Source organism: Drosophila mojavensis, unplaced genomic scaffold (genome assembly GCF_018153725.1).
Source record: "Drosophila mojavensis isolate 15081-1352.22 unplaced genomic scaffold, ASM1815372v1 contig_19, whole genome shotgun sequence".
Classification (NCBI taxonomy): Eukaryota; Metazoa; Arthropoda; class Insecta; order Diptera; family Drosophilidae; genus Drosophila; species Drosophila mojavensis.
This window is the reverse complement of record NW_025318726.1, coordinates 5631065-5649951: the sequence shown is the minus strand read 5'-3', so window position 1 is coordinate 5649951 and position 18887 is coordinate 5631065. Positions and strand designations below refer to the sequence as shown.

The 18887-nt window shown below is 39.3% G+C and overlaps 1 protein-coding gene across 21 annotated transcripts in view; it reads left to right on the top strand.

Annotated features, from left to right (window-relative positions):
* Positions 1–18887, top strand: part of LOC6572007 (forkhead box protein P1) — a 106362-nt gene that overhangs the window by 19197 nt on the left and 68278 nt on the right. For 20 of the 21 annotated variants that reach the window (XM_044007860.1, XM_044007862.1, XM_044007861.1 and 17 more), the window contains exons 2-3: positions 8911–9467; positions 18560–18737. In XM_044007860.1, the coding sequence (XP_043863795.1) occupies positions 8911–9467; positions 18560–18737 (735 nt within the window). The remainder of the gene's footprint in view (positions 1–8910; positions 9468–18559; positions 18738–18887) is intronic. The other variant, XM_044007864.1, reaches the window with a different exon arrangement.

Here is an 18887-nt window from a genome sequence, read left to right as displayed (position 1 = left end):
ACAAGTGATACATTCAGTTCGGATAGGAATATGTTTGACTCTAAATATTTAGCTTTAGGGTTAACACTAGTAGGGGTGTAAGTTCTATTGATTGTCATGTCTTTATTAAAAATATATTCGGGCGAAAAGTTATTGTCTTTGGAAAGATTTGACCACATAACGCCGAGCGCTTCTGAAATATCTTGTGTAGATGTTAATACAAGTTGGCCAACTTTAAGGCTTTTCAGTGGTACGCTGGGCGAGCCAGTTAGACGCTTTACGTCAGTCCAGATTTGGGTCATAGAGGATTTTGGCGAGATCCGGGATGTGAAGTTAAACAGAGCTGATCTTTTAGCGATTTTTGTTTCTCTTTTGAATAATGCGTTGGCATTTTTATAAGCAATTAGGTTAATGGTATTTATGTTGCGCTTAAAGATCTGCCACAGTTGTTGTTTTTCATCGCGCAATTTTTTTGTGTCCTTATTCCACCAGACAGGGCTAACTCTAAGGGGTATACCTTTAGTTTGGGGGATAGACTCATTTGCTGCCTTGCGAATGGCTTTGGTTAGCTTGGCTACGCCATGATGGATGTTGACATATGAGCAATCTGTTTAACTGGAAGAGAGGCTTAACTTAAATTTGTCCCAATTTGCTGCATCAGTTTTGTATTTTGCGGTGGGAATTGTTTTTTCAGGCCGAAATTGTGTGATAATATTGGTTATGCTGGGGAAGTGGTCGCTGCCGTGTAAAAACTTATCAATTGACCAAGAGCACCGGTGTAGAATATCAGCTGAAACCAGGGTAATATCAACACAAGTAAAAGTGGAGTGGGTTGAGAAGTGGGTTGGTGATCCATTATTTAAAACTGAGAGATTTGATTGAGAGATAAATTTTTCCACTTTTTTGCCGCGTGAGTTTAGGCATGCAGATCCCTATAGAGGGCTCCAGGAATTAAAATCTGAATTAATTAGTAGTGGAGTGCGAATATTGACAAGTAAACCCAAAAGGTCGTTTTCATGAAAATATTTAGTTGGTGGTATGTATACATTGATTAGAGCAATTTTATTGTTGAGATCTAATTGGAGAGCATCACAGAGAATGTTACTCCTAATAGCGATATTTTTGTGGGGAATGTGGCGTTTAATTAGAAAGCAAATGCCTTCTTTTTGCATGGAACTCGAGTTTTTAAAATAACCAATATATGGTTTAGGGAAAATTATATTTTTAGCGGTGTTAGCTAAGTGAGTTTCTTGTATGCACATAACATCTGAGTTTTTTTCTTTAATTAATATAATAAGTTCATGGTAATTATTAATATATCCATTTATGTTCCAATTTAGAATTTTAATAGACATTGGGATATAAAAGAGAAGCAGATGTTATGTGTAGAAGGAATTATGATAAGAGAAGTAGAAGTTAAGAGGAAGAGTCATCCATTGACTCGTCCGAAACTGTATTAATCGATTCAAGACTTGTGGGCAATAGAATTGCCGAATTTATTTCATTTGTTTGGTTTTGTACGTATGTAGATCTGGAATTAACTAGATCATTATTATGCTGTGTGCTTTGGTTAACGGTAACTGTTTCGCTATCGTATTGTTTGTTTTGTTTTGGTAAGTAAGTTTTTGGTGTTGAAGTGGAGGGTGGAGATAAGGGAGATGAAAGAGATTTTTGGTTGGTATTTGTCTGCATTGACTTTTCGTTTACAGTTGTAAAGTTGTTATCTTTGTTTATGATGGTTTTTGTGTGTGCGTTATCTTTAGCTTGCGTGGAGATCGCAGAGGCGGCTACTTTGGCGAAAGATAAAGAAGTGATAGAGGGGCTGATTTGGTTAAGCAATGTTTTGGCTTCACGCATGCTGCACTTATTACGAGTATTAATTTACAGAATTTCTCTTTGTTCAACATATTTATTGCACGTAGGCGACGAGGCGGGATGGCCAGCACCACAATTTACGCATTGTGTCCCGGAGCATTCATCATTAGGGTGGGGTGGGAGGTTACAGTTAACACAAATAGCAGAATTTTAGCAATGTTTAACAGTATGACCGAGAAGTTGTCAGTTTTTACACCGCATAGGGTTAGGAATATACTCCTTTACCTTAACATTATTCCAGGCAATAGAAAGTTTGTTTGGAAGTGTAAATAACTCGAAGGTGACTAGTACCACACCGGAAGGTTTAACTTTTCCATCGAATTTTTTGGTAAATTTGTATACTGAGACCACATTTTGAGGTTTTAATTCTTGTACAATTTCTTCTTCTGGTACATTGTTGAGGAACGAAGCGTAGATTGTGCCCTTTATATTATTGAGGGAGTCGTGCAGTTTACAGTTAACCTCACAAATACCCGGTAAGTGCTTTGTTGTGATAAATCTATCAGCGACTTATTTCCTTTTTACCAGCAAAAGAAGACTGCCATCACGTAATGACGAAATGGAAAGGACTTCAGGGCTAATGAGCTTTATTGCCCTATTTATGGCGAAGCAAGAATATTCAGATAAAGGTTTCTACTCATTCTTAGCAGACAAAGTTATATATTTGGGGTTCTGTGCGGGTGGTGTATTTACGCGGAGTTCGGGGAAGTCAAACGGGATTTTTTGGTTTTGTCTTTTCTTTTTGGCTTTTGGACTATCACTTAGTAGTGAAAATCTGTTTTCCATTATGTTAGGTGGCCCGGTGCCATGGCTGTATTATGCGTACGCAGATTTATTCGTGTGAATGTGACCGCGTGCAAAAGAACGAGCAAGAAAGGGAAGAGAGAACGAAAAGGTGTATAGAAACTGAGTGAGACGAGCTTATCAGAACAGACAACTAATCGCGATGAGTGTTAGTCGAAGACTGATAAGCATACATTAAAAATTTGGAGACTCTAGCAATAAAGGTGTAGAAGATATAATTTTATAACTGGTTTTCGATAAAGTTTTTATCGATAAAAAATATCGGGATGAGTTATCGATTTTTAATGATAAACTTGATATGCGCGCTGTAATTACGGACATTTAAAAAAAAATTTGAAGTCTCTAGCTCTTATATCTTCTGAAATCGACGCGTTCATACATACGGACAGACGGACGGACGGACAGACGGACAGACAGACGGACAGGGCCAAATCAACTCAGCTCGTCGCCCTGATCAAGAATATATATATGTGGGGTCTGTCACGCCTCCTTCTGCCTGTTACATACATTTCAACAAAACCATTATACCCTGATTTCCCATTTTCAATGGGTTCAGGGTATAACAAGTAAGAACGTTGCAGTCGGGCGTTACCGACTGCGAAATACTCATTCACATCCCATCAACAATTTAGTAGTTAAGTTTAGCTCTAATACTGTAGAAAATGCGGTTTTTCCGATTTGCCACGCCCCAACTGGGCGTAGACACTTCATTTTTGGTCAGTTTTTAGATCGAGGTAACGGTACCCTAACTGCAAAGTTTGAATGCTTACCCTCAAAAAAAGTAAAAATTACAGGGTATTTTTCGATATGCCACGCCCCTAAGGAGGCGTAAAAATTATTTTTTGGGAAATCGATAGGGGAGGCTACCAGTAACTCAACTATCCATTTTAAAGCTTCTAGCTATTATACTTTAGGATAAATCAACTTTTGCGGTTTGCCACGCCCCCTGTGGGCGTACATATGTCCGACAAAGCTTTTTGGTCTTGGGTGATCAGCCCGACTGTATATACAAAATTTGGGGTCTCTGGCATCAATAGTGTCCAAAATAGAGCAGAACATAAAAAATCACTATATCTTCAGATCCGATTTGCCACGCCCCTAATGGGCGTAGACTTATAATTTTCTTTTTATACCCTGAACCCATTTTCAATGGGAAATCAGGGTATAATGTTTTTGTTGAAATGTATGTAACAGGCAGAAGGAGGCGTGGCAGACCCCACAAAGTATATATATTCTTGATCAGGGCGACGAGCTGAGTTGATTTGGCCCTGTCCGTCTGTCTGTCCGTCCGTCTGTCCGTCCTTCCGTCTGTCCGTATGTATGAACGCGTCGATTTCAGAAGATATAAGAGCTAGAGACTTCAAATTTTTTTTAAAATGTCCGTAATTACAGCGCGGATATCGAGTTTATCATTAAAAATTGATAACTCATCCCGATCTTTTTTTTATCGATAAAAAACCTTATCGAAAACCAGTTATAAAATTATATCTTCTACACCTTTATTGCTAGAGTCTCCAAATTTTTAATGTATGCTTATATGCAATTTATACAATTTCGGTTTTTGTTAAAATTTTCCCCCACCTCTAAATTCACCCCCTCACAGACACTTTTGTAAAAAGCGTATTTCAAATACTAGAGACTTTGCTTTGACAATTACATGCATATTCATGTTATAATCATAATCTTAAAGTTTCATGAAGATCGTACGTCCATAAAAAAAGTTATTAAACAATTAAGTTCTTATAGTAAGCGCACACTGCAGCCCATGCGTGTTTATGCGTGGGTGCTTGTGTGTGTATGTGTATGTGTATGTGGGTGTGTATGTATGTATGTGTATGCGTTTGTGTGTGTATGCGTGTGTGTGTGTGTATGTGTGTCTGTATACGTGTGTGTATGTATGCCTGTGTGTGCGTGTGTGTGTGTGTATGCGTCTTTCTTGTGTAAGCTGAAAGACACGAAAAATTATTAAAATATCTATTGCTCCAAGGGTTCAGGGGATCTCGTAGTCGAGCAGTCTCGACTAGAGCTTTCTTACTTGTTTTTCGAGCATTAGTTCCCAGACCACTTCGTATTTGCTGGGCTCCTCACTTTTAGGTGCGGGCTACGCAAATATGGGAACACAAAATCATTTCTCTTCATACATAGTATGTATGTATATACATTTGATTATATGTACGCATGGGACCCGTGGGCACCCGCGGTTACCCGTGGGTATGGGCTGAAAAATCGAGTTTCGGGTTGGGTGCTGGCGGGTGTGGGTTACGCCGCTCAACCCGCGCCCGTGTACTAACCTAAGTGGAAAATTTGAACTTTTATGCTAAAAGAATTGGAAAAATTACAGGGTATTTTTCGATATGCCACGCCTCTTAAAAGGTTTAACAATTATTTCAGAAACATCAATAGAGGCGGTTACCAGTAACTCAACTTTCCAAATCTACAGCTTCGAGCCCTTAGACTGTAGGAGATATAAACTAATATATAACATTTTCCGATTTGCTACGCCCCTAGTGGACGGATCTGAAATTGGATACGAGTATATGTTCCAAATTTCAAGTGTCTAGATTCAATGCGCCGAAATAAACTGCGTTCATACGGACAGACGAATATTTCACAAAACCAATTTACTCATTCCCGAAAGTGAAAGGAGTGAAATACAAATTTCAAGTCTCTAGCTCTTATATCTTCTGAGGTCGACGTGTTCAAACATACGGACAGACAGACGGACGGACGGACAGACGGACAAGGCTAAATCAACTCAGCTCTATTATCTCGTCACAGCCTTCCTCTCCTCGTGATACCATTAATTTCCTTCTATAGCTCTCAAAACATCTCAAGATCGTTGCAAAAATGCGGAGCTAAAATACGCTTTGTACGATGCAGCATTATTATACCCTGAACCCATTGAAAATGGGAAATCGGCGTATAATAGTTTTGTGAAAAGTATGTAACAGGCAGAAGGAATCATAGCAGACCCCATAAAGTATATATATTCTTGATCAGGGCGACGAGCTAAGTCGATATAGCCCTGTCCGTCCGAACGTATGAACGCCTAGATCTCAGAAGTTATATGAGCTAGAGAGCTGAAATTTGGCATGTACACACGTTTATACCACACGCAGTAAAAGCTTATCATATTTTTATACCCTGAACCCATTGAAAATTGGAAATCAGGGTATAATGGTTTTGTGAAAAAGTATGTAACGGGCAGAAGGAGGCGTGGCAGACCCCATAAAGTATATATATTCTTGATCAGCGCGACGAGCTGAGTTGATATAGCCCTGTCCGTCTGTCCGTCCGTCCGTCCGTCCGTCCGTCCGTCCGTATGAGTGCGTCGATCTCAGAAGTTATAAGAGCTAGAGAGCTGAAATTTGGCATGCATACTCGTGTGTACCATACGCAGTACGAGTTTGCTTTATTTTTTCGATAATTCATCCGATAACTTTTTTATCGAGAATAATCGAAAAATCGGCATTGTTTTTTCAGCCTAATTTGAACACTTTTAGACCTGGAGACTTCAAATTTGCGTTGTATATAGAGTTAATGGATACAAAGATTTTGTAATTTACAGATTTTGGATACCACGCCCCCTTTCCCCCCGATTCGTAAAAAACGCATTTCAAGTACTAGAGACTTGTCCTTTGGAATGTACACACATATTCATCATATGATTACACTCTGAAAGTTTCATTAAGATCTTATGTCTACAAAAGAAATTATTCAACAAATAAATTCTCATAATATGCCCACACTGCAGCGCAGCCCAAGCGCAGTCGCTGCTTACTGCGCTGTTAGCAGAGCGCAGGCTTATGCGTGCGTGTGGATGCATGTGTATGTATGTTTGCTTTAAAAAGGCAGAATGATTAGAATATCAGCTTAGAGGGTTCAGGGTATCTCCTAGTCGAGCAGTCTCGACTAGAACCTTCTTACTTGTTATACCCTGAACCCATTGAAAATGGGAAATCAGGGTATAATGGTTTTGTGAAAAGTATGTAACAGGCAGAAGGAATCATCGCAGACCCCATAAAGTATATATATTCTTGATCAGGACGACGAGCTGAGTCGATATAGCCCTGTCCGTCTGTCCGTCCGTCCGTCCGTCCGTATGAGCAAAAGGATCTCAGAAGTTATAAGAGCTAGAGAGCTGAAATTTGGCATGCATACTCGTGTATATCATAGGCAGTACGAGTTTGCTTTATTTTTTCGATAACTCATCCGATAACTTTTTTATCGAGAATAATCGAAAAATCGACATTGTTTTTTCAGCCTAATTTGAACACTTTTCAACCAGGAGACTTCAAATTTGCGTTGTATATAGAGTTAATAGACACAAAGATTTTGTAATTTACAGATTTTGGATACCACGCCCCCTTCGCCCCCAATTTGTAAAAAGCGCATTTCAAGTACTAGAGAGTGCTTTGGAATGTACACACATTTTAACTATATGAACACATTCTGAAAGTTTCATAAAGATACTCTTACTACAAGAGAAATTATTCAACTAATAAATTCTCATAATATTGCCCACATTGCAGCGCAGCCCAAGCGCAGCCGCTGCTTACTGCGCAGTTAGCAGAGCGCGTGCTTATAAGTGCATGTGTATGTATGTGTGCATAGAAGAAGTGCAGAATGGTTAGAATATCAGCTTGGAGGGTTCAGGGTATCTCCCAGTCGAGCAGTTTCGACTGGAGCCTTCTTACTTGTTTAGATTTAATTTAATTTAATTTTTTATACCCTGAACCCATTGAAAATGGGAAATCAGGGTATAATGGTTTTGTGAAAAGTATGTAACGGGCAGAAGAAGACCCCACAATGTATATATATTCTTGATCAGCGCGACGAACTGAGTCGATATAGCCCTGTCCGTCTGTCCGTCCGTCCGTATGTGTGCGTCGATCTCAGAAGTTACAAGAGCTAGAGAGCTGAAATTTGGCATGCATACTCGTGTATACCATACGCAGTACGAGTTTGCTTTATTTTTTCGATAAATCATCCGATAACTTTTTATCGAGAATAATCGAAAAATTGATTTTGTTTTTTCAGCCTAATTTGAACACTTTTAGAATTTCAAAATTTAGCGACTCTAGCTTCAAAGATGTAGCCGACATAATTATATTTCTAATTATACTCTGAACCCACTGAAAATGGGAAATCAGGGTATAATGTTTTTGTTGAAATGTATGTAATAGCACTAACCACAGAGCATATAGACCGGATACGTAGTGTAAAGCGTTTTGCACACTTTTTTCGAGCATTGCGTCCCACACAACTTCGTATTTGCTCGGCTCCTCATTTTTGGATTCGGGCTACGAAAATATACGAAAGCACAATCATTTCGCTTCATGCATGTAAGCACAAGCAGCAGTTCACAAAAATTTAAATTTCTTCACGTGAGACTCCCGTTTCTTCCCTTCTGTGTGAAGAATATACCGAACTTTTCCAACCGTTTGCCAAGCTCTTACAAAATATTTGCGTTTTCGTTATTATTTGTGGGAAGGGTATAAAAGCGTTGGTGCTCATAATGAAAATGTTTTAACACGCACATGTAAAGGCACACAGGCATACAAATGATTCTACAATTTGCATAATTTGTTAGCATCGCGACCCCTGCGCACACACAATCAAACGTACATATGTAAGTGTGAGCAAAATGCAAATGCTTTAAAATTGCTACAGGCAGCAAGAGCTTCGCACACAGGCATACAAATGCTAATACATGTAGCATACTGTAAGTGTCTTTTTGCGTGCTCGACACTAAAACATTTTCTTTATGCGCACTAACGCTTTCATTCCCTTCCCACAAATAATAACGAAAACGCAAACATTTTGCACGAGCATGGCAAACGGCTTGAAGAGTTCGGAATACTCTTCACTCGGAAGGGAAGACATGGGTTCTTTGAGATAGTAGAGAGCATCGAGACAGAGAGAGAGCAAGGGAATAATTGAGCATAGTGGCATCTTTTGTTCAACAGTCGACTATCTCGGTGAGCACATGATGCGAAATGATTGTGCTTTCGTATATTTTCGTAGCACGAACTCAAAAAGCGAGGAGCCGAGCAAATACGAAGTGGTCTGGAAGATAACTCCCGAAAAAAAGTGTGCAAAACGCTTTACACTACTTGTCCGGTCTATGTGTTCTGTGGTTAGTGATATAAATAAGGAAACTGTTCAATGCATTTTAATTCTGCTTATTCCTACCTAAAAAAACCAAGAAAAATAAATACAAAATGTTTTAATTGTCTTGTTTCCATTCAGTTCATTATAATTATTATGCTTCGGTTTCCTGCGGACGAATTTTCTGAAGATAATAAAGGATCTCCGCACATCGATAATCATCAACAAAAAGAAATTTTTAGCAAATCTCTTTACCACTCACCAATATCTTCCGATTTTTGTCCTGAAAAACTTAAAAATAATGGTTTACAAAAGGATGGTGTTCCTATTCATGCATCATATGCAACACACATTATTAAGTCCAGTTCACCAACTTCCAGCGTGGGAGAATCAATATTTGTTCCAGACTTTAATAGTCAAATACCAACATCAAATGGTCAACAAATGCATACAATGACGCCAAGTACTGATATCAACTTTTACAGCTTTCCCGAATTTATATCTGACCAAGAAAAGAATATATTGTCAGATTCTGAGAAGATTCTTCGTTCAAAAGAAAATGATATATATAATAACGAATATAATCACATACATGATGTATTTGCCATTCGCAAATATTATCATCCCTTATTCGCTCATGGAATATGTAGATGGCCTGGTTGTGAAGTTGATTTGGAAGATATTGCCTCTTTTGTAAAGTAAGTAGATTTAAGATTATATGATATATAAATGAAATTGTAAATGGAAAATCAGGGTATAATGTTTTTGTGAATATGTATGTAACAGGTAGAGGTGTTAAGTATAAACGCCGATTAAGCAAATGGACTAACAGTATAATAAATAGACTGAACATCTCTAAAAAGTTTTTTGCATAGTTAAATTTGATTATAACTATTCCACACAACTTCGTATTTGCTCGGTCCTTTACTTTTAAGTTCGGGCTACGAAAATATGGCAAACCAAAAGAATTTAGTCGAGCAATTGAAAATAGTTTTGTTAAATATATGTCAGAAGATAGTGGAGTCCGTATATGAATATAACAGAATTTAACCGAAGCATATAGGCGTCGAGTCACTCGAGTCCTTGCATGCATATATCTTCGTAGCAACACTTCTTATTTGCTCGGCTCCGATGAAGCCTTACTGCGCGCCTTTTCTTTCTTACTCTCCCTCTCTAGAAAGGGAAAGGGAGAAGAAAGTACATCCACAAGAAAAGTTATTAAACAATTAAATGCGTGTTTATGCGTGCGTGCATATGCCTGTGTGTATGCGTTTGTGTGTGCATGTGCGAACAATTATTGAAATCTCTTTCATACTTGTTATACACTGAGCCCATTGAAAATGGGAAATCAGGGTATAATAGTTTTGTTGAAATGTATGTAACAGGCAGAAGGAGGCGTGGCAGACCCCATAAAGTATATATATTCATGATCAGGGCGACGAGCTGAGTCGATTTGGCCCTGTCCGTCCGTCTGTTCGTTTGAACGCGTCGATTTCAGAAGATACAAGAGCTAGAGGCCTAAATTTTTTTGTAAAATGTCCGTGTATACCACGCGGATATCGAGTTTTGCTTTAAAAATTTATACAATTTCGGTTTTTGTTAAAATGGACCCCCACCGCTATATCCACCACCAACATATTTGTAAAAGGCGTATTTCAAATACTAGAGACTTATGCTTTGGCAAATATATGTAAATCCGAGCTATGATCATAATCTGAGTTTCATGAAGATCGTATGTCCACAAAAAAAGTTAATAAACCATTAAGTTCTCATAGCAAGCGCACATTGCAGCCCATGTGTGTTTAGGCGTGGGTGCTTGTGTGCGTATGTGTGTGTGCGTGTGTGTGTGTATATGTGTGTGTGTATGCGTGTGTTTTTTTTTTTTTTATACTCATTCACGAAAGTGAATCATTATACTCATTCACGAAAGTGAATCAGTATATTGGATTTGTGCAATGTCCGTCTTGCTGTCCGTCCGTCTGTCCGTCTGTCCGTCTGTCCGTCCGTCCGTCTGTCCGTCTGTCCGTATGAACGCAATCTATTTCAGCGCTATTGAAGCTAGAGACTTGAAATTTGGAACACATACTCGTGTATATCTCCGATTTATAAAGTGTTAAAATTTTCCCGATCCGCCCACTAGGGGCGTGGGAAATCGGAAAATGCATTTTCCGATATACCAGAAATCATGTTAGTTAAACAGCTAGAAAGCTGAAATTTGGATTATAGATCCGCATCGACCACCTACTGAGACAGCTCCATCATCACCGTGGCCGCGAAGGTGCTTGTTAGTTCCCAAGCTTCCTCCGATTCAGCATGGCGTTGACTAAGTTGTCCGCCCTGATGGAGCGGCCCACTGCCTCTTCCAGACGACGCCTCTCTTCCAGGAACCGTCCACATTCGATCCCGTACGGCCCTGGAGCTGTGTTGGTTCTAAGACCTCGGAGAACTACTGATATTTCTTCCTCTGTAACTAAAACAATTTCAGTGCTCGTTGAGCCCTGATCAGCAGACTCGGACTCAGGGGCGTGAATGGAGCTTAAACTTTCTGGAAAGAGTGTTTCCACAATCGATTTAAGCTCCAGACGATCCGTAGGCTGCACCTGTCCACCTGCGTATAGTCTTTTAACTACTATCTTATATGCCCTGCCCCAAGGGTCATATTCGGCTGAATCGCACAACTGTAAAAAACATTCTCTTTTGCTTGCCCGAATGGCCTTCTTCAGCTGTCTTCTAGCTGCCTGGTAAGCTAACTGTTTCTCAAAAAACGTTGACCTACCGCGAGCCCGTTGGTAGCTTCTTCTCGCCTGGATGCATTTGCAACGAATTTCACCTATTTGCGTATTCCACCAATACGTAGGCTTATGTTGTCGCGTGAACTGCCTGCGGCGTAACATGCTGCTATTGCAGGCACTCTGTATTTGGGCTACCATTTGGCATGCTCTGGCCTCAGCATTACCAATTGTACCCAGAGACTGAATGGCCTCTGAAAAGACCGCGGGATCAAAAGTATCTAGCCGATACGACTCCCTTCACAATGTTGACGCCCTGGCAGGTGGCTCATCTATTGTGAACAGAAGTGCCGTATGATCGCTGCCTGTATAGCTATCGCAATGGCTCCATGTTGCTCCCCAAAAGAGGGATGAAGTGTGTATGCGTGTGTGTATATGCGTGTGTGTGTATGTATGCGTGTGTTTATATGCGTGTGTGTGTATGTGTACGTGTGCGGGTGTGTCTTGTGTAAGTATAAAAACGCGAAAAATGATTGAAATAGCTATTGCTCGAAGGGTTCAGGGGATCTCGTAGTCGAGCAGTCTCGACTAGAGGTTTCTTACTTGTTATACTCATTCACGAAAGTGAATCAGTATATTGGTTTTGTGCTATGTCCGTCCGTCTGTCCGTCTGTCCGTCCGTCCGTCTGTCCGTCCGTCCGTCCGTCTGTCCGTCCGTCCGTCCGTCCGTCCGTCTGTCCGTCCGTCCGTCTGTCCGTCCGTCCGTCTGTCCGTCCGTCCGTCCGTCCGTCCGTCCGTCCGTCCGTCCGTCTGTCCGTCCGTCCGTCTGTCCGTCTGTCCGTATGAACGCAATCTATTTCGGCGCTATTGAAGCTAGAGACTTGAAATTTGGAACACATACTCGTGTATACCTCCCCCCCACTAGGGGTGTGGCAAATCGGAAAATGCATTTTCCGATATACCAGAAATCATGTTAGTTAAAGAGCTAGAAAGCTGAAATTTGGTATTTAGGTCCGCGTTGACCACCCAAGATCACGAGCTATGGCGGATATATCTCCGCCTATTGGGGGCGTGGCAAATCGGATAAAACTGTATCTCCTAAAGTTGTAAGCCTAGGATGCTGAAATTTTGCACGTCAGCTAATGCTATGATTCTATAATGTCTAAAGACAAAGTTATAAGCCTACGCCCATTAGGGGCGTGGCAAAGCGGACCTGAAGATATAGTGATTTTTTATATTCTGCTATATTTTGGACACTATTGATGCCAGAGACCTCAAATTTTGTATATATACTCGGGCTAATCACCCAAGACCAAAAAGTTTTGTCGGATATATGTCCGCCCACAGGGGGCGTGGCAAACCGCAAAAGTGTATATCTCCTCAAGTATAATAGCTAGAAGCTTCAAATTTGAATAGTTGAGTTACTGGTAGCCTCCTCTATCGATTCCCCAAAAATAATTTTTACGCCTCTTTAGGGGCGGGGCATATCGAAAAATACCCTGTAATTTTCACTTTTTTTGAGAGTAAGCATTCAAACTTTGCAGATAGGGTACTGTTATCTCGTTCTAGAAACTGACAAAAAATGAGGTGTCTACGCCCAGTTGGGGCGTGGCAAATCGGAAAAACCTGTATATTCTGCAGTATTAGAGCGAAACTTAACTACTAAATTGTTGATGGGATGTGAATGAGTATTTCGCAGTCGGTAACGCCCGACTGCAACGTTCTGACATGTGTGCACACATACATTCAAACTTCTTCTGGAACATTCTTTGAATCACATCAGCTGTTAGTTTGATTTAATTTTGGTAGATGGCGCTGCAGTAGTGAATCTATTTGAGTTTTGCGAGCGGAGCTTTCAGGAGTAAGGTGGCGTAGTGTGTTAGCGGCATGTCGCTCGATCGAGAAGTCCCGGTTCGTATCCCGATCGGTGCAACTGATGTTAACTTTTTTAATTGTTTCAAAATATTTTAATATTATCATAAATGAGTTTTTATTTAATTAATATTTTTAAATACACCGAAATTGAAATTTTAACCATACTAAATGTGCGTTTTTAAAAGTTTGGTTATTCTAGCAGATTCTTAGAATCACATCAGCAGTTAGTTTGGTTTGGTTTTGCTAGATGGCGCTGCAGCAGTGAATCTATTTGAGTTTTGCCAGCTCCGCTTTCAGAAGTGCGGTGGCGTAGTGTGTTAGCTGCATGACGCTCAATTGACAGGTCGCGGTTCGAATCCCGATCGGTGCAACTAATGTTAATTTTTTTGATTGTTTCAAAATATTTGTATATTTTCATAAATGAGTTTTCTATTTAATTTATATTTTTAAATATATCGAAATTGAAATTTTAGCTTTACTAAATGGGCATTTTTATACCCTGAACCCATTGAAAATGGGAAATCGGGGTATAATAATTTTGTTGATATGTATGTAACAGGCAGAAGGAGGCGTGGCAGACCCCACAAAGTATATATATTCTTGATCAGGGCGACGAGCTGAGCCGATATAGCCCTGTCCGTCTGTCCGTCCGTCCGTCCGTCCGTATGAGCAAAAGGATCTCAGAAGATATAAGAGCTAGAGAGCTAAAATTTGGCATGCATACTCGTGTATACCATAGGCAGTACAAGTTTGCTTTATTTTTTCGATAACTCGTCCGATAAATTTTTTATCGAGAATATTCGAAAACTTGACATTGTTTTTTCAGCCTAATTTGAACACTTTTAGACCTGGAGACTTCAAATTTGCGTTGTATATAAAGTTAATAGATACAAAGATTTTGTAATTTACAGATTTTGGATACCACGCCCCCTTCGCCCCCAATTTGTAAAAAGCGCATTTCAAGTACTAGAGACTTGTGCTTTGGAATGTACACACATTTTAGCCATATGATTACGCTCTAAAAGATCGTATGTCTACAAAAGAAATTATTCAACAAATAAATTCTCATAATATTGCCCACACTACAGTGCAGCCCAAGCGCAGCCGCTGCTTACTGCGCAGTTAGCAGAGCGCGTGCTTATAAGTGCATGTGTATGTATGTGTGCATAAAAGAAGTCCAGAATGATTAGAATATCAGTTTGGAGGGTTCAGGGTATCCCCCAGTCGAGCAGTCTCGACTGGAGCCTTCTTACTTGTTTTTTATTACTTTTGGACTGAACGGAATTTAATGAACCTTTCAGCATTTGATCTACATATTATTTATGAATATTTGAGATATTTAAAACAAGTAAGAAAGCTCTAGTCGAGACTGCTCGACTACGAGATCCCCTGAACCCTTCAAGCAATAGATATTTCAATAATTTTTCGCGTCTTTCAGCTTACACAAGAAACACGCACACACCCACACACACACACGTACGCACACACAGGCATACATACACACACATACATACACACACGCATACACACACACACACACACATACACAAACATTTACATACATATACACACACAAGCATAAACACGCATGGGCGGCAGTGTGCGCTTACTATGAGAACTTAATTGCTTAATAACTTTTTTTGTGGACGTACGATCTTCATGAAACTTTCAGATTATGATTATAACATAGATATGCATGTAATTGCTAAAGCACAAGTCTCTAGTATTTGAAATACGCTTTTTACAAAAGTGAGGGTGGGGGGGTGAATTTAAGGGTGGGGGTACATTTTAACAAAAACCGAAATTGTATAAATTGCATATAAGCATACATTAAAATAAATTAAATCTAGCAATAAAGGTGTAGAAGATATAATTTTATAATTGGTTTTCTATAAGGTTTTTTATCGATAAAAAAAGATCGGGATGAGTTATCGATTTTTAATGATAAACTTGATATGCGCGCTGTAATTACGGACATTTTAAAAAAAATTTGAAGTCTCTAGCTCTTATATCTTCTGAAATCGACGCGTTCATACATACGGACAGACGGACAGACGGACGGACAGACAGACGGACAGGGCCAAATCAACTCAGCTCGTCGCCCTGATCAAGAATATATATACTTTGTGGGGTCTGCCACGCCTCCTTCTGCCTGTTACATACATATCAACAAAATTATTATACCCTGATTTCCCATTGAAAATGGGTTCAGGGTGTAAAAATTAAAAATCATTCACAATTAGCTATAGTCTCATCTGACTTGAACTTGAATGTTTTTACTCGATAAAAACATAACGGGAGGACTTATCGTATTTTAAAAGAAAACTCGACGTCCGCACTGTATATACGGTCATTTAAAAACGAAATTGAAGTCTCTAGCTCTTCGGAAATCGACGCGTTCAAACATACGAACAGACGGACAGACAGACAGACGGACAGGGCCAAATCGACTCAGCTCGTCGCCCTGATCAAGAATATATATACTTTGTGGGGTCTTAGTCGCTGAATTTCTGTTTTGGCTTGTCGTCGTCAGTTAACTTTTGACGCTTTATCTGATTGCGTGTTCCCATAATTACTTTCTGTTAAGAATTGAAATTAATGTTGATGGAGCCATTGTTTTGCCACACAAGTTTTGTTTTGTTTCCATTATCAATAGCTGATATTATTTCTTGTTTTTGTGAAGTTGATAGGAACCTACGAGAACGTTTGCTTAACATTTTTACGAATCGTTTACATGCTTCAAATAAAATTAGCAAACTAATGTAAGCCCAATGAGAGAGCAATCAAATATCACACATGAAGCGATATAAAGGCATGGTAGTCTGCGAGACCTAACGGTAGTTTAACTTCCAGCAAATTCAAGCATTACGAATTAAAAATGTTTCGAAATTACGAATTATAAGAGGAAAGATCATCGCCAAGTAAGCAGAAAAACTTCGAATTATGTATAATATTTTTACGAATTAACGAAATTTTTCAAGAGACTAGCAGTTTCTTACAAAATATTGAGGTGAGGAAATGAATCAACTTACTTAGTTTTCCTTTTCTGTGTGATTATTTACTATTGCTCTTTATATTATCTTACTTCACTATTACAATTTCACCAATTTATCTTCTCTCGATCGCACTTACTCGCTAATTGGGTCTGACCCGTGTGACGCTCTGCAAAGACTACTAATGCGTCTGCTCAACACGACGTTGTCTAATCAATTACCTTAATCCTAGTCACGTCCGATCTGAACGACGCTCTCCAACTCACTCCTCCCATCTAATCCTTACTTGGGCTGCTCGCATGCGCGAGCGCCCAATTCACCTCGGCGTTGGCAATGCAGCGCTCTCCGCCCTCGTGAGCTTTCACCACGCCGGGCAAGGTTACACTGCCGATAGCCGACGCTCTACGCGAGCTCAGCCGCCTTTTAAATTTAAATCTTAAAGTTAACAATTACCAATATTCACATTACCTAATATTACATACATTCTAACCATTAAAACTAACAATTACAAACTACAAACTTAACGATATGCGCTTATATTCTACAAATTATATACTACAAATTATATACTATAAATTATATACTACAAAAATATCACTATAACTTATGTGCTACAAACAATGTAAGGCGGTGAATGGGGGATCCGCCTTACAAGGTTCACAGCTGTGCGTATATTGGGATAAAATTGAAGCGGTTAATGTATAGTATACATACAAAGTATACTTATTCTGGATCGAGGCGACAAGCTGAAATGATTTGGCCCCATCCGTCTGTCTCTCTGTCCGTCTGTCAGTATGTTTGAACGCGTCGATTTTAGAAGATATAAAAGCTAGAGACCTCAATTTTGTTTATACCCTGAACCCATTGAAAATGGGAAATCTTATAAAATGTCCGTGTATACCACGCGGATATCGAGTTTATCGCAAAAAATCGATAGCTCATCCCGTTATTTTTTATCTATAAAAACCCATATATTTGTAAAAGACGTATATCAAATACTAGCGATTTGTGCTTTGGTAAATGCATGCATATCCATGTTATAATCATATTCTGAAAGATTCATGAAGAAAGTACATCCACAAGAGAAGTTATTTAACAATTAAATTCCCATTGTAAGCCAGCACTGCAGCCAATGCGTGTTTATGCGTGCGTGCGTATGCCTGTGTATGTGCGTGTGTGTGTGTATGTGCAAAAAATTATTTATATATCAGTTGCTCGAAGGGTTCAGGGGATCTCGTAGTCGAGCAATCTAGACTAGAGCTTTCTTACTTGTTATACCCTGAACCCATTGAAAATGGGAAATCAGGGTATAAGTTTTGTTAAAAGTATGTCACAGACAGAAGGAGGCGTGGCAGCATATGTATTCTTGATCAGGGCGACGAGCTGGGTCGATTTGGCCCTGTCCGTCTGTCTGTCCGTCCGTCCGTCCGTCCGTCTGTCTGTCCATCCGTTCGTTCGTCCGTATGTATGAATGCATCGATCTCAGAGACTTAAAATTTTTCCTAGGTCCGTGTATATCACGCGCATATCGAGTTTTTCTCTAAATATCGATAACTACGCCAGATATTTTATTATCGATTAAAAGCCTTACCGAAAGGTAGTTATTTAAATATATCTCCCAGAGCTTCAGCTTTTAAATTTAGACTTATATGTATTTTATACAATTTCGATTTTTCTTAAAATGTACCCCCCATCCCTATATTCACCCCCTCACTTAAAAAGGCGTATTTAAAATACTAGGGACTTATGCTTTGCCAAATACATGCATATCCATGTTATATTCATAATTTCATGAAGATCGTATGACCCCAAACAAAGTTATTAAACAATTAAGTTCTCATAGTAAGCCCACACTGCCCATGCTTGATTATGCGTGGGTGCTTGTGTGTGTATGTGTTTGTGTGTGTGTATGCGTGTGAGCGTCTTTCTTGTGTAAGCAAAAAGACGCGAAAAATAATTGAAATGATTGATTGCTCGAAGGGTTCAGAGGATCTCGTAGTCGAGCAGTCTCGACTAGAGCTTTCGTACTTGTTTTAATTAGAATTATTTATACGCCTGTATTATAGAAGGTATTTTATAGCTTTTTTTTGTACGCACAGAAGGATTTAAGATAATATATTTGCGTTGTCACTTCCGCACATTGTATACAATGTAATACATATCCCATATTATTTATAACATTTTTTCCAACAGACACTTGAATTCGGAGCATGCATTAGATGACAGATCAACAGCCCAGGCTCGGGTACAAATGCAAGTGGTTTCCCAATTGGAAAGTCACCTGCAAAAGGAAAGAGATCGTCTGCAAGCTATGATGCATCATTTATATTTATCAAAGCAGTTATTGTCGCCCTCAAAAGTCGATCGAAAGGTACTGTTAAAATTTTTTTAAATGATTTCTTAAGTATGCAAAAATATATTATGTAGTGTATTCTAAGTTATAAGAAACTATTTTTATTTTTCGGGTGCAACTGATATCTATGTTTTAACGATCAAAAATATTAATAACTAGAATAGATAC